The sequence below is a fragment of the Oncorhynchus keta genome, chromosome 34 (genome assembly GCF_023373465.1).
Source record: "Oncorhynchus keta strain PuntledgeMale-10-30-2019 chromosome 34, Oket_V2, whole genome shotgun sequence".
NCBI classification, from domain to species: domain Eukaryota; kingdom Metazoa; phylum Chordata; class Actinopteri; order Salmoniformes; family Salmonidae; genus Oncorhynchus; species Oncorhynchus keta.
Window position 1 is genome coordinate 74,848,370 of NC_068454.1, and position 16,178 is coordinate 74,864,547.

Here is a 16,178-nt window from a genome sequence, read left to right on the forward strand (position 1 = left end):
GTAATTTTATTGTTGTTTCAGATTGCAGGGTTAGCAAACACATTATCATTATGGTGATATTATTATAGTATAACAATGATCCATTATTCAAAGTTTCCATTATTTTAAGGTTAAACAAAGAGGATCAGATGAGTGCAGTTTAATTTGGTTTTTAAACAGGTCTAAAGTAGATACAAAAACAAATTGCAAACCACACGGACATGGCGACAGTAAACTCCCACTACCGCAAATATACAGTACGTTTTGTGAAAATGCCCTTAAGACCGCTTGATGACTGACACGGAATGTATCCAATCATTGCCTTCGAAAGCCACAAGGCCAGAGCGAAAGGCAGCGGAGTGTGCCGACAACAGGGGAACGATCCGCGGACAAACGATGTTTTTCGTGCACCGAAATGTTTCTCTGCCAGAAGGTTCACGATTTTAAAGCGTGCTATTCAATCAGTACATTATTCACTTAAAGACGGAACGGAGAGTGCATTGTTGCTTTTGCGGAGCTTTGTGACTACCTCACGAGGGATTGTCCAACGACAGTAGATGAGAGGTAAGATTCTTTTAACGGGAGGGGAAGGAAGGGCCTGTCGTGTCTACCGGAGACCTGCGGGGAAAAGTGGATAGCGCCGCCTGACGACCGCCTTGAGCCGGGGAGCCACAGTCAGGAGACAGCGGTGCCTCCGAAGAGGTCTCGGATATCCGAGAGAGCGCCGCCAACAGCTCGCCACATGAATGATAACACACAGGAAGCAATGTCGCAAGCTATCATGCTACACATGATCAGTTATGCAGCACTGTGGCTTCTATAAACTAAATGTCATGAATTATATGCCATATTTGAGTAGAAAAAATGCATCCCGTCTACCACCATTTGGCGCCTACATGCAGTTAGCTTCTGCTGTTTATTGCAGCTTCTAATTAGCGTGTAGCTATCAGCTCTATTTTCTATAACGATTTTATGGAACCATGCAATAGCTACAGGGCAATTCCATGTTAACGGAATTATGCTGAGACTCAGATTTTTCACTTTAAAGTGTATGCTAAACAAAAAACATTTACTGGAACAATAGTGTAGATGCTAATTTTGTTAACAGAATTGCGGTAAATCTCTTTTGGTTATTGAACTACAGATAGTGAAGTAACAGAATTACTGTAATGGAATTACAAAGTGGGTCCCTGATCTGTACTACACAGAAGTGCATAATTTATGGTTATGAATGTAATTTTCTTTATTGTGATACATCCTGAATAGGTACACAAAGGTAGAAATATGCAATATCATCCTTTGCATATATGGGTATCATTCTACACACTGGCTATTATTCGAATGAGCTCCAACCCCAAACAAGACCAAATTTGGTTGGTTCGATCCGGACCAAATCTGAACCAATAATAGATGTCTATGTTTCACAAGTTTGGACATTACAGTAGAACACAATAGAGTACAGTACATTACTGTAAATATAGACTCTTAGCTTTCATTTGACACCCATTTTGAAATATTTTTTGTTATTCATTTTAATTGTATTTATTTAGCCCTTAGTTGACAGAGAACACATTCTCATTTACAGCAACGACCCGGGGAATAGTTACAGGGGCGATGAGTGAGCCAATTGGAAGAAGGGGATGATTAGGTGGCCATGATTGTATGAGGGCCAGATTGAGATATGCTCCTATCAATTTCACATGTTGGTGCTCATGGCTCCTTTTACATGGAAATGACCTACATCATTGTAAACTAAAATAATGTCTATGGGCCAGTTGGGGATTGGGACAGGTGTTACCAAATAGCTCACAGACTACTGTATTCTGATTTTTTTCAGGCTCCCTCCCTGTTGTCCTGACATCACAGAACATCATAGTGAGAGACCTGAGGAAAGAGGCTAGCTTCTTTGCAAATCATTGTTACTGCTTCAAGCCCTAAAACTCACAACACACTGTTTGCTCACAAACAGACTTCAAAGTCTTAAATTCAACCATTGAGGCACACTTGTATCAGGATCGTAGTAACACAGAGATTTAACTCAGACCAGGACAGGATACTTTTTCTCATTCATTGAATTGTGCTGACTAACACACACACACACACACACACACACACACACACACACACACACACACACACGACAAGGTCCTACAAAAACCGCCTTGCAGTAGTCATGGATGACCAGCAGGAGGACCCAGAGGGAATGTACGACGTGCAGCACCAGTACATGTGTAGCGAGTGCCACCAGCTCTTCAACACCCTAGAAGAAGTGCTGATGCACCAGCAGATCCACACAGGGCAGGAGGGAGAAGAGGGGGAGGCTGGGGAGGCCATGGCCATCCAGGGCATCTCAGAGTACGGGGACAGCCAGTATCAGTGCCTGGAGTGTGGTGCCCTCCTCAGGAACCCAGATGAACTGCTACTGCACCAGGAGCTGCACATGAGAGAGGCAGGGTTGGAGACAGAGGACCATGGTGAGAGGGAGGGGATGGTGGAGGAAAGGAAAGGGTGGATATGTGTCTGGAAGAGGAGGGGGGGTGAAAGGTGGTGGTTTGTTTCAAGGATAAAAGGCAGAGGTTGTTTGAATGTAGAGGGGCTAGATAGTGAGACTCGCCTGCTGAACGTTGTGTTGTGTTCCCCAGAACTGTGTGAGGTGTTGGAGACAGACGAGGCAGGGACAGAGGGCCAGGTGTCGGGGCCTGTCCAGTACCAGTGTCTAGACTGCCTGGCCCTGTTTGACTCTCCAGAGGTGTGGCTGGCTCACAGACAGACCCACAGCAAGAGCAGCACACACAGTGCCACAGAGACTGTGAGTATTAAATACCAACACATTTCATCATAAAACCCTTAATCAAAGGGCTTACAGGCTGGTGTTCTTTAGCGCAAAAGCAGACAGGCAGAATTAGATGTTTCCTTTCTTGGCACAAACTTCCTCCCCCCTCCTCTCTCTCCCAGGAGTATGTGTTGCAGCCCGATGGTACTGTGACACCCATGGTCAGTGTTCAGAACTTTGTCTTGAGTGAACAACAAGCTGGGGAGATCTTAGCACAGGTACTGTATACACTTCATGTCAAAAAGCTTTTTAAAACCAGTAACTAGTTATTCTCACTCAAACATGATCATGTCTGTGCCCCCCTCTCAGGTCCTGGCCCAACAACAACAACAGCAGCATCAGTCTACCCCCCAGCCCTCGACCCCCTCCCGGGCCACCTTCCTACCCCCCGTCTCCCCCCTTCCCGGCTCGGCCACCATGCGTCTCCAGATCTGCAGTGCCCAGGCCCTGGCCGATGGCTCCAGTACCCCCGGCCTACGGCGCGCCAAGCTGCTGCCCCCTCTGCTCACTCCTCTAGGGGTGGGCTCGGTAGGAAAGCTGGGGGTCCCGGAGAACGGCCTCCAGAGACTGGAGGTGGTGCTGTCTGCTGTCCGGGAGGAGAAAGAGCAGCAGGGGGAGGTGGTGATCTTCCACCCCTATGAGTGCTCTGAGTGTGCCCTCCTCTTCCAGACCCCAGAGGACTTCCTGCAACACCAGGGGGAGCACTTCCTGGCCCAGGAGAAGGAGAGCGGTGAGGACGGGGTGATGATGGGATATGAGGAGGACAGAGGGAGGGAGGAGGAGAGAGAGGAGGAGAATGGGGGGAGGGTGGCAGAGGAGAGGGGGAAGGGAACGGGGAGACGCGCCCTGGCTAAAAGATCTAGAAACACACCCCTATGCCTGCACTGCAGCCAATGCCAGCGTACCTTCACGTCAGCCAATCGGCTGGCGGCACACAGGCGCGTGCACGAGCATGGCACATACGAGTGCCGGGAGTGCGACAAGGTGTTTAAGAAGGCGATGTCACTGCAGACACACATGCGCTCTCACTCCGGGGAGGCTCGGTATCTGTGTGTGGACTGTGGTCACGGCTTCAACACAGAGATGACCCTCATCATACACAGGTAGGTGCCTGACCAGACATCATGTTCTCATCATGAACCATCTCAATCATCAATCCCATCTCAAACCATCTCAATGTTTTCCTGTCTATTGCTTTTTGAATGCTATTCTATTGAAGCCTCTGAGACAAATCTTCTCTTCTCTTTTTATATCCGCCCATCCCTACCTCTGCCTCCTCATCCCTCACGTCATCATCCCTCACGTCATCCCTCGCTCCGTCCTGTAGGAAGTCTCACACAGCAGAGCCGCTCCACAGGTGTGAACACTGTGCCAAGACCTTCACCAATATGACCAAGTTCCTGTACCACCGTAGAACACACACCAAAACAGCCACCACTACACCTACCCCTGTCGTCCTGGTAACCACGTTTTCTTTTTAAAAATGGTAATATTGTTCTTATAGTTCCAAATTCTAACTTGAGAAATGTTTTGTGCAAATCATCAATGAGAAATGTGTGCAAATGTTTTGTTTCTCAGGTTAAATTCAGTCCCATACCGGTCAATGTATGAGCATGTGTTTTGACGATGTCCTGTGCAGGTCCCAGCGGCCCCCAGGAGGATGTCCCTGTCAGCCCTGTCCATCCTTCAGAGAGCCCGGGCCCTGAGGGAGAGGGGTGAGGGCAGCCCCATGGAGGGGGACGAGGAGAACCTGATGGCCCCCCTTACTGAGGCTGAGATGGAGATAGGCGAGTCGGGGGAGGACACTGCCTCCAGCTCTCTGAGCAGGGCAGAGGGAGGAAATGAGAACAGGGTGGATGTGGAGGGGACACCAGGGGGCAGTGGAGAGTCCCAACTGGGAGAACATACTGTTGATCCTGGTTCCTCTACTGACCCTAACCTCGCTGGTCCCTGGGGCGCGTTCCCCTGCCCCTCCTGCCCTCAGGCTTTCCCCTCTCTGCTCCGCCTGGTCAAACACCGCCATACGGCCCACGTCTCCGAGCGACACTTCAAGTGCTCTGTGTGCACCAAGACCTTCAAGAAGCAGATGCACCTACGCAACCACCTGCGCACACACACCGGCGAGCGGCCCTTCCAGTGCTCAGACTGCGGAAAGACCTTCTCATCCCTGGCCAACCTGTCTCGCCACAACCTCACCCACTCTGGCGTGCGCCCCTACCGCTGCGACATCTGCCACCGGACATTCACCCAGTCATCCAACCTCCGGCAGCACCGCCTACTCCATGCCAACCTCCCTCCCTGGCCCTGCCCGGACTGCCCCGCCACCTTCGTACGGCCGGCCAAGCTAGCCGCCCACCGCTACACTGTTCACCCGGGGGCCCCGGCCCCGTTCTCCTGCCCCCAATGCCAGGCTGGCTTCCTGCACAGGAGGAAGAGAGACCGCCACTGTCAGGAGGTTCACCCCACTGAGGCCCAGGCAGACAGAGAGGGAGGGTTAGAGAGCCAGCCCCAAGTGTGCCCTGACGGGGAGCCCCTCTCAGAGCCCTCCACCTCAGAAGACACCGGGACCACCAGCATCATGAGAGGGGGCCTGGGCTGCACTGTGTGTGGGAAGAAGCTCAACTCTGCAGCCAACTGGCGTCTGCATCAGCTGAGTCACGGCCTGGTTCCTGGTCGGTCCTGTGGTGGTGCAGTGGCCAGAGGTAAATCCCACCAGTGCCTAACCTGCGGTAAGCTGTTTGTCTCCTCCTCTGGCGTGACCTTGCATCAGCGCATCCACACAGGAGAGCGCCCCTTCCCCTGCAACCTGTGTGGCAAGCGCTTCCGGCAGAACACGCACCTGCGAGAGCACCTGCGCACGCACACAGGGGAGCGACCGTTCCGCTGCGAAATATGTGACAAGGGCTTTGTCCAGAGCATGCACCTGGCGGAGCACCGGCGTACACACACAGGGGAGCGCCCCCACGCCTGTCTGGTGTGCGGCATATCCTTCAAGTCCTTCTCCAACCTGCGGAACCACAGGAAGACCCACGCACGCCAGCAGAGGCAGGAAGAGGTGGCTGCAGCACAGGTTGCCATGGAGACCAGCGCCGCCGTGGCGCTAGTGGAGGCATCCCAGGTGGAACTGGCCAATGGGCAGCCTCAGCTGATCCACATACAGACGTCGACCCTACAGCAGGTGAGGGGGAGGAGCTGGCGGGGTCTGTGTGCGGCTTCTGAGTGTGTGTTAGTCTGTAAAATTGAGAAAATATGTTGTTCAAATGTTTTTCTCTAACATCCTCCATACAATGCTTCCTTTCCTATCCAGACCCAGGGTACTCCCACCATCATGTGTAATGAGTTTGGGGAGACCATCGCCATCATAGAGACCAGTGAGGGAGGAACCCTACCCCTGGCTGAGGCTATAGAGATCTACCACACAGCCCTGGAGAACAGTCTGGGGATGGACTCCATCACTGTAGACAGTCTACAGCTCATCTAACAGTCTGGGGATGGACTCCATCACTGTAGACAGTCTACAGCTCATCTAACAGTCTGGGGATGGACTCCATCACTGTAGACAGTCTACAGCTCATCTAACAGTCTGGGGATGGACTCCATCACTGTAGACAGTCTACAGCTCATCTAACAGTCTGGGGATGAACTCCATCACTGTAGACAGTCTACAGCTCATCTAACAGTCTGGGGATGAACTCCATCACTGTAGACAGTCTACAGCTCATCTAACAGTCTGGGGATGGACTCCATCACTGTAGACAGTCTACAGCTCATCTAACAGTCTGGGGATGGACTCCATCACTGTAGACAGTCTACAGCTCATCTAACAGTCTGGGGATGGACTCCATCACTGTAGACAGTCTACAGCTCATCTAACAGTCTGGGGATGGACTCCATCACTGTAGACAGTCTACAGCTCATCTAACAGTCTGGGGATGGACTCCATCACTGTAGACAGTCTACAGCTCATCTAACAGTCTGGGGATGGACTCCATCACTGTAGACAGTCTACAGCTCATCTAACAGTCTGGGGATGGACTCCATCACTGTAGACAGTCTACAGCTCATCTAACAGTCTGGGGATGGACTCCATCACTGTAGACAGTCTACAGCTCATCTAACAGTCTGGGGATGAACTCCATCACTGTAGACAGTCTACAGCTCATCTAACAGTCTGGGGATGGACTCCATCACTGTAGACAGTCTACAGCTCATCTAACAGTCTGGGGATGGACTCCATCACTGTAGACAGTCTACAGCTCATCTAACAGTCTGGGGATGGACTCCATCACTGTAGACAGTCTACAGCTCATCTAACAGTCTGGGGATGGACTCCATCACTGTAGACAGTCTACAGCTCATCTAACAGTCTGGGGATGGACTCCATCACTGTAGACAGTCTACAGCTCATCTAAAGGCCAGACAGAGACAACTCAGAACCATGACCGGACCATCAGATAACCCTCACACGACGATCTAGATATTCTGAGGGTGAAAGTTCTGAGTCGTGTCTCTTTCACAGAACTGTCATAGAACCATCAAACAAGCCTCAAAGATGTATCTACAGCTACTGAGAGCCAGTGAGAGGCTCAACTATCGGAGAACCATGACAGAACTACCTGTGTGGGCTGTGGGACTGTACTGACTCTTGACTGGCAGAGAGCATGTTTTACTGACATCCTATTGGGGTGAATGTATGGGGAGCAGTAGAATATTAAACTGTGATCGAGTGAACTACAGGAGTGTAGGAACACTGGTCTGGTTGTCATTGTTGAGTACAAAAACGATTGTCTACAATTGCAGCAGGCAGGACAACAGTAGGTGTTCATTCACTCCTCCAGACCAAATGTGTTACGATCTCATGTTCAGAAAGACAGGGCAGAGCCGGTCAGTGGTGGTGGAGAGGTTGTTGTGACAGATGTGAATCGAGGGCCATTTCCTGTGTTTGTCATGTTCTTGACTGCCCATGGATGTTAATTCAGTGCTTGTCTGTAATATGTGACTTTTACTTTGAAAACAATGACTGTTCCTCTTTTTGCTGTGAACAGATAAATGAATGATTAAATGATATTTGATAATATGCTCTGCCTGTTTTGTGACTGTGTTACTGTGTCTTGATACTGGACCCCATTCTCTCTCCTTTTGAAGAAAGGATTAAGCCCAGGGAAAATTAACATAAGGGCAAGCACTCACACTTGATATTGTTTTATGTGCAGTATTCTCCTTAAGAAATGTATGTCCTTGCATTCTCCCTAATGACTAAACTGTTTTTTTTACGTGTATATATATATATATACACATACTACAGTTCAAAAGTTTGGGGTCACTTAGAAATGCCCTTGTTTTTAAAAGAAAAGCAAATGTTTTTGTCCATTAAAATAACAAAATTGATCAGAAATACAGTGTAGACATTGTTAATGACTATTGTAGCTGGAAATGGCAGATCAAATAAAATTGAATATCGACATAGGTGTACAGAGGCCCATTAGAAAACCATTTTGCAATTGTTAGTACAGCTGAAAACAGTTCTAATTAAAGAGCAATAAAACTGGCCTTTAGACAAGTTAGTATCTGGAGCATCAGCATTTGATGGTTTGATTACAGGCTCAAAATGGCCAAAAACAAAGAACTTTTGTCTGAAACCTGTCAGTCTATTCTTGTTCTGATTAATGAAGGTGATTCCATGTGAGAAATTGCCAAGAAACTGAAGATCTCAAATCTATTTCCAGCTACGATTGTCATTTACAACATTAATGTCTACACTATATTTCTGATCAATTTGTTATTTTAATGTACAAAAAAAATGTGCTTTTCTTTCAAAAACATTTCTTACTGACCCCAAACTTTTGAATGGTAGTGGTTATATACTGAACAAAAATATAATTGCAACATGCAACAATTTTACTGAGTTGCAGTTCATATAAAGAAATAAATCCATTAGGCCCTAATATATGGATTTCACATGACTGGGCAGGGGTGCAGCCTTGGGTGGGCCTGGTAGGACATTGGCTCCCCAGTTGGTGGGCCTTCCCCAGCTAATCAGAATGCATTTTTCCACACAAAAGGGCTTTATTACAGACAGAGATACTTTTGTTTCATCAGCTATCCGGGTGGCTGGTCTCAGACGATCCCCCAGGTGAAGAAGCCAGATGTGGAGGTCCTGGGATGGCATGGTTACACGTGGTCTGTGGTTGTGAGGCCGGTTAGTCATACTGCCAAATTCTCTAAAACAAAGTTGGAAGTGGCTTATAGTAGAGAAATGAACATTCAATTCTCAGGCAACAGCTGGTGGTGGACATTCATACATGTCAGCATGCTGATTGCGCTCCCCCTCAACTTGAGACATCTGTGGCATTGTGTTCTGTGACAACTGCACATGAGTGGACTTTTATTGTCCACAGCTCAAGTTGCACATGTAATGATTATGCAGTTTAATCAGCTTTTTGATATGCCACATCTGTCAGGTGGATGGATTATCTTGGCAGAGTAGAAATGAAAACAAATATGTGCACAAAATGAGAGAAATCTAAGCTTTTTTTGCATATGGAACATTTCTGGGATATTTTATTTCAGCTCATGTAACCAACACTTTACATGTTGCATTTATATTTTTGTTCAGTATAGTTGGACAATAATAACTAATCAATAACAGATGGTTTAGCTGTGTGGTACATTACAAACTAGTGAAAAAAAGTTATACTGAAAGATAGATAAACTTATATTATTCATAAATGTATATATTGCATACTGTATCTCAGTAAAACAAGGAGTAAACACATGTTAATATTCATATTTATTATTCATTTGTACATTTTTGGAGTTTGACCTTGTGTAATGGCGTCTTTTAAAAGTCAATACAAGTCAGTTACACATTGTTCCTTATCAATATTATAGCGAGTCTGACTCTACAGTAAATAATATGTACAACACAACCAAGTCTTGCACAAAGACAACCAATATTATACCCTACCACTCTTTATACTGCCCTGCCCCCTCCAGGCTTATCTCCTCCCACCCCCAAAAAGGCCTGGAGAGAACAGTAAGGGAGGAAGAAAGGAAGGAAAAGAGGTGGAAGTAGGAGGCTATAGAATCAAACCTTACTAGCAGGGGAGTGAGAGAGAGCGGTATACACGTTTGTCCAAAAACATACTTATTACACTTAAATGAATACAAATGTCAACCCTCTTCTCTTTGTTATCCCTTGCTGGGGCGAAGTGAGGGTGTTGAAAGGGAAGACAAAGAGAGGGAAAGAGGCACAGGTGAGGACCATCTCTCTCACAGGTCCTATCCCATTTCCCCTCAAATAAGAACAGGTTGAGAGAGACAATCTAATGACATTGATACCAGCCCGTAGCAAGGATCAGGTCCACTATAACAATGAGAGGAGTAATATTAGTGACAGTAATAAAATAACAACATAATGAACTGCAACGTTACCTGTGTTTGATTAAAAAAAACACGTTTGTTGTCTTTAAAATAAAAAGTTAGATAATAAAACTGCTTGGCATTAGAAGTAATAGGCCTGTCAGCCTGACGTCCTCTGGGTTCTCAACTAAAGTCTACAAATAGATAAAACATGGTTGCAGTGACAGTGAGAAATGTAGAGCCATGATGTGCCCATCGACTCATTCTCCCCGCCTCCTTCCCTCATGGCGAGCGAATCAGACTAGCAGGAACGCTTGGTGCATCTTTACTGGCATCTTCTGTAGCCAATCATGGGAAGTGAGGGCGAGGTCCTAAACTCTCTCCAGTCCCCCTCACAGACCTGTCCTGAAGGTATGCTTCTATGATTCAAAGTAGAGAAAAATCTAACAATAAAACAAGGATCCTTCTGATCCCTCACCATCCAATGGCATCATCTAAAGCCAGTGGGGACCCAGCCCCCTAATGTCCAGCAGAAACAGATTAGTCAATGGGAGAATTAAGAGCCAGACCCTCTTCACCAGCCAATTAACTGATCTTACTTCCCAAGCCCTCCATTTTCAAAAACAACAAAGTGAGTCCGGTTAGAGTCAGATAAATGACCTTCAAACAGTCCCAGTAAATGATATGCTATTCAGTCTGAAAGATGGGCCCTGTGCCAAGGCAATGGGTAACAGCTGGAGAGTTGTTATTGTATAGTCTATAGTCCACTGGCATCAATGGAAGCTTACAGGGATAATATTCATATTACGAACAAAGTGCTAATTCAAGTGTGGGTATTGGAGTTTGGGTTCATCAGCTGTGTGTCTGTCTGCCTGTCTGTCTGTGTGTGTGGCATTTTAAATGTCATTTTTTTGGAGAGGGGGAATTACACTTTTAAAAAAAAATCCCCTTTTAAGTTTGAAACAATCCCACATTTTGCAAACACACACATCCTCTTTCTTTGTCTCTTCCACTTGCTCTTTCTGACCTGGCTCTCTGGAGAAAGAGAGAGAGACAGGTCCAGATATGCACACAGACAGAGGGGTGTAGCTTCAACAAAATTAAGAAGAGGCGGGATTTGGGGAACTGGTCCATCACTGATTGGTCAATCCAGTCTGTCAGCATCCTTCATCTAGAAGACTCCTGCAAATCCCTCAGCTCCTCTGGACTACCCTCCCTCTCTCGATCCACCTCCTCTCCCAATGGCTCCGCCCCTCCTCCTGTCCCTTCTCCTGATTGGGCGCCAGACGGTCCGGGGAGCGAGGAAGCCTCGTTGGTCTCAGAGGGGACGGCAGTCTGCATGATCTTCTGTCGGACCTCCCTGATCTTCAGTTGCAGACACACCTTGGTGGGGAAGATGTCTGAGTAGCGTGCCTGGAAGGCTGCCGTGGCCTGGGCTGTAGAGAGGACAGGAGAAGGAGGAAGACAGAGAGGAAGTGTTGATTATTGTTGTTTGACTAGGAATGTAGAAAAAAACACATTTTGCTGGGTGGGGAGGACTTTGTGTGTGCACATGTATACACTCTGTAAATGAGAGTGAGAGTAGGGCCTATGTACAGTACCAGTCAAAAGTTTGGACACCTACTCATAACAAGGTTGTTTTTTAAAAAACTATTTTCTACATTGTAGAGTTATGAAGACATCAAAACTATGAAATAACACATATGGAGTCATGCAGTAACCTAAAATGTGAAGGGGTGTCATATAGAAGATCAAATAAGCAAAGAGAAACGACCGTCCATCATTACTTTAAGACATGAAGGTCAGTCAATCTGGAAAATTTCAAGAACAGTCGTGCAGTCGTAAAAACCATCAAGCTTTATGATGAAACTGGCTCTCATGAGGACCGCCACAGGAATGGAAGACCCAGAGTTACCTCTGCTGCAGAGGCTAAGTTCATTAGAGTTACCAGCATCAGAAATTGCAGGCCAAATAAATGCTTCGGAGTTCAAGTAACAAACACATCTCAACATCAACAGTTCAGAGGAGACTGTGTGAATCAGGCCTTCATGGTCGAATTGCTGAAAAGAAACCAATACTAAAGGACAGCAATAAGAAGAGACTTGCTTGGGCCAAGAAACATGAGCAATGGACATTAGACCGGAGGAAATCTGTCCTTTGGTCTGATGAGTCCAAATTTGAGATTTTTGGCTCCAACCGCTGTGTCTTTGTGAGACGCAGAGTCGGTGAACGGATAATCTCAGCATGTGTGGTTCCCACCCTGAAGCATGGAGGAGGTTTGATGGTGCATTGCTGGTGACGCTGGCAGTGATTTATTTAGAATTCAAGACAGGCACACTTAACCAGCATGGCTACCACAGCATTCTGTAGCGATACGCCATCAAATCTGGTTAATGATTAGTGGGACTATCATTTGTTTTTCAACAGGACAATGACCCAACACACCTCCAGGCTGTGTAAGGGCTATATGAACAAGAAGGTGAGTGATGGAGTGCTGCATCAGATGACCTGGCCTCCACAATCATCTGACTTCAAACCAGTTGAGATGGTTTGGGATGAGTTGGACTGCAGAGTGAAGGAAAAGCAGCCAACAAGTGCTCAGCATTTGTGGGAGCTCCTTCGAGACTGTTGGAAAAGCATTCCAGTTGAAGCTGGTTGAGAGAATGTCAAGAGTGCGCAAAGCTGTCATCAAGGCAAAGGGTTTCTATTTGAAGAATCTATTTTGATTTGTTTAACACTTTTTTGATTACTATTTGATTCCATACGTGTTATTTCAAAGATTTGATGTCTTCACTATTATTCTACAATGTAGAAAATAGTAAAAATAAAGAAAAACCCTTGAATGAGTAGGTGTGTCCAAACCTTTGACTGGTACTGTATGTAAACATCTATATGCAAGCGTGTGTCTGTACTGACCTGAGGGGAAGAAGCCATGCTCCTGGAAGAGCTGCATGACGAGGGCTCGTCTCTGGTCCAGGGTGCGTCTCAGAGAGGAGTAGGGCACCTTGTCAAACTCCAGCTCCCCCAGGATGTCCTCTCCTTCAGCTCCTGTCCCTGTCCCGGACCCTGGAGGGGGACACACAGACGGGGGGGCTGACAAACACACACACTGGTTAGTATTTTATATAAAACATGTGTAAACATGGAAAATATATTTTAGGATTTGGGAGAGCAGTTTTAGCAGTTAAATATACAGTGCAATTGGAAAGTATTCAGACTTCTAGACTTTTTCCAGTTGTTGCATTAGTCTTATTCTAAAATTGATTACATTGTTTTTATCCCTCATCAATCTACACACAATACTCCATAATGACAAAGCAAAACTGTTTTTTTTTTTAGAAATGTTTGCAAATTTGAATATCACATATACATAAGTATTCAGACCCTTTACTCAGCACTTTGTTGAAACACCTTTGGCAGCAATTACAGCCTCGAGTCTTCTTGGGTATGACGCTACAAGCTTGGCACACCTGTATTTGGGGAGTTTTTCCTATTCCCCTCAAGCTGTCAGGTTGGATGGGGAGCGTTGCTCCACAGCTATTTTCAGGTCTCTCCAGAGATGTCTGATTGAGTTCAAGTCCGGGCTCTGGCTGGGCCACTCAAGGACATTCAGAGACTTGCCCCGAAGCCACTCCTGCATTGTCTTGGCTGTATGCTTAGTGCCGTTGTCCTGTTGGAAGGTGAACCGTCTCCCAAGTCTGAGGTCCTGAGTGCTCTGGAGTAGGTTTTCATCAAGGATCTCTCGGTTCTTTGCTTCGATTCTGACGAGTCTTCCAGTTCCTGCCGCTTAAAACATCCCCACAGCATGATGTTGCCCCCACCATGCTTCACTGTAGGGATGGTGCCAGGTTTACTCCAGACGTGACGCTTGGCATTCCCTATCTGGTCTGAGAGTTTTTAGGTGTTTTTTTGGCAAACTCCAAGTGGGCGGTCATGTGCCTTTTACTGAAGAGTGGCTTCCGTCTGGCCACTCTACCATAAAGGTCTGATTGGTAGAGTGCTGCAGAGATGGTTGTCCTTCTGGAAGGTTCTCCCATCTCTATAGAGGAACTATGAAGCTCTGTCAAAGTGACCATCAGGTTCTTGGTCACCTCCCTGACCAAGGGCCTTCTTCCCTGATTGCTCAGTTTGGCTGTGTGGCCAGCTCTAGGAAGACTGTTGGTGGTTCCAAACTTCTTCCATTTAAGAATGATGGAGGCCACTGTGTTCTTGGGGACCTTCAATGCTGCAGACATTTTTTGGTACCCTTCCCCAGATCTGTGCCCCGACACAATCCTGTCTCTGATCTCTAAGGACAATTCTTTCGACCTCATGTCTTAGTTTTTGTCCTGACATGCACTGTCAACTGTGGGACCTTCTATAGACAGGTGTGTGCCTTTCCAGATCATGTCCAATCAATTTAAATTTACCACAGGTGGACTCCAATGTAGTTGTAGAAACATCTCAAGGATGATCAATGGAAACAGGATGCACCTCAAAGCAAAGGGTCTGAAAACGGATGTAAATACTAATCTGAAAACCTGTTTTCGCCTTGTCATTCTGAGGTATTGTGTATAGATTGCTGAAAAAAAGTATACATTTCATACATTTTAGAATAAAGCTGTAACGTAACAAAATGTGGAAAAGGTCAAGGGGTCTGAATACTTTCCGAATGTACTGTACATGAATAAACCTTACAATGAGGGTGTGAGCGTGTCTGTGTGTTTCTACCTGGTCGGTCGAAGGTGAAGACGTCTCCCTCACACTTGGCGGCGCTCTTGGGTGTGCTGGGCTCCGAGCTGCAGCTGGAGCGCCGTCTACTCTTCCTCTTAGGAGACACGGGGTCCTCTGTTGACGAGTCCAGGTCTGGACAGAAGAGGGGATGAGAGACATACATATATATACATACATATACCACACACACGATTAGCAGATGCCTCTACTTCAGTGGGGCACACCGTAGAAAAATGTTTTGCAAAATAAAATGTCGATCTCAGTTGTCTGTCTCCCTCTTTCCTTCAGTCCTCTCTACCTCCTACCTGTGGAGTTCTTCCTCTTGCGGCGGTAGCTGCCCAGAATGGCGCGGGGGGAGGTGGCCAGACTCTGCAGGGTGGGGGAGGGCAGCACCTCCTCTGGCCTGAACTCTGGTAGCTGAGCAAACCGCTCCTCAAAATACACCTCCGACAACACCCTGGGAGAAAGAGGGGGATGCAGGGAGAGAAAGGAGAGAAACACATGAGTAAGGTACATGAACCCTTTGAAGAGTCAGGATGACTCAGGGATACTCACTAACAAACATATTTTAGAAGTTGATAGATGGTGTGTCTATACTCAGGGTAACTCACTTGTCCACAGAGTCAAAGGTCCTTTTGAGTGGCGGGGGGCGGGCCTTCACCTTTTTGGGAGGAGGGGCGTCTTTGTCGCTCTGGGGAGGTGGCAGGGCAGGGTCTGTACCCAAGAGAGGGGGCAGGGGTGAGGAGGGGACGGAGTCCTTCCACCCGGACTGTATGGGGCAGAGAGGAGAACAAGTTTAATAATACAGTATGCTGGGAGGGTTTTGTTTTGGGACACAGGGTGTAAAATCAGAAATGTATCTAATTTTCTATGAATGTGATCTTATTTGCATTCTCTGATTATTGAGAAGAAAAACCAAAACAATCCATTTGGTCAATCTCTCCATCTCTCTCTCACCTCGTTGCTGGCCTCTGTGCTGCGTGTGTCAGTGTTGTCCCCAGGGCCGTGTCCCTCAGGGAGTCTGTCAGAGGGGGGCTCCTCAGCAGCGTGTGTGTTTTGGGAGGGGGACGCCGACTTCCCAGGATGCTCCAGCTCAAAGGAAAAACGACTGTTTGCTCCAGTGCTCTCTCTTTCCCTCTCTCGGTTCTTCTCCCTCTCCTTTCCTCGGCCTCCTCCCTCGTAGCTGCCCACCGGGATGTTGGCAACAGTGGCTTTGATTTTCTGAGGGGTTCTCACCGGGAGCTGGGGGAGTTTGGGGGTGCCTGGTGCACTGCCTGCTGAAATAATATAT

General features: G+C 47.2%; 2 protein-coding genes across 2 annotated transcripts in view; one reads left to right on the forward strand and one right to left on the reverse strand.

Annotated features, from left to right (window-relative positions):
- The first annotated feature begins 310 nt into the window (after nucleotides 1-310).
- LOC118378079 (zinc finger protein 574-like) lies at nucleotides 311-7,889 on the forward strand. Its single transcript, XM_052494821.1, has 8 exons — nucleotides 311-543; nucleotides 1,817-2,453; nucleotides 2,622-2,788; nucleotides 2,935-3,030; nucleotides 3,122-3,915; nucleotides 4,140-4,272; nucleotides 4,452-5,990; nucleotides 6,120-7,889. Exons 2-8 carry the CDS (start codon nucleotides 2,153-2,155, stop codon nucleotides 6,291-6,293), a joined length of 3,204 nt encoding a protein of 1,067 aa, XP_052350781.1. The 5' UTR covers nucleotides 311-543; nucleotides 1,817-2,152; the 3' UTR covers nucleotides 6,294-7,889.
- Nucleotides 7,890-9,587: 1,698 nt separating this feature from the next.
- The window catches only part of LOC118378078 (protein capicua homolog), a 70,918-nt gene continuing 64,327 nt past the window's right edge, over nucleotides 9,588-16,178 (reverse strand). Inside the window, 6 exon segments of the mRNA XM_052494823.1 lie at nucleotides 9,588-11,610; nucleotides 13,091-13,267; nucleotides 14,885-15,019; nucleotides 15,193-15,344; nucleotides 15,499-15,656; nucleotides 15,845-16,164. Of these exon segments, the coding sequence (XP_052350783.1) occupies nucleotides 11,342-11,610; nucleotides 13,091-13,267; nucleotides 14,885-15,019; nucleotides 15,193-15,344; nucleotides 15,499-15,656; nucleotides 15,845-16,164 (1,211 nt within the window). The 3' untranslated portion in view covers nucleotides 9,588-11,341.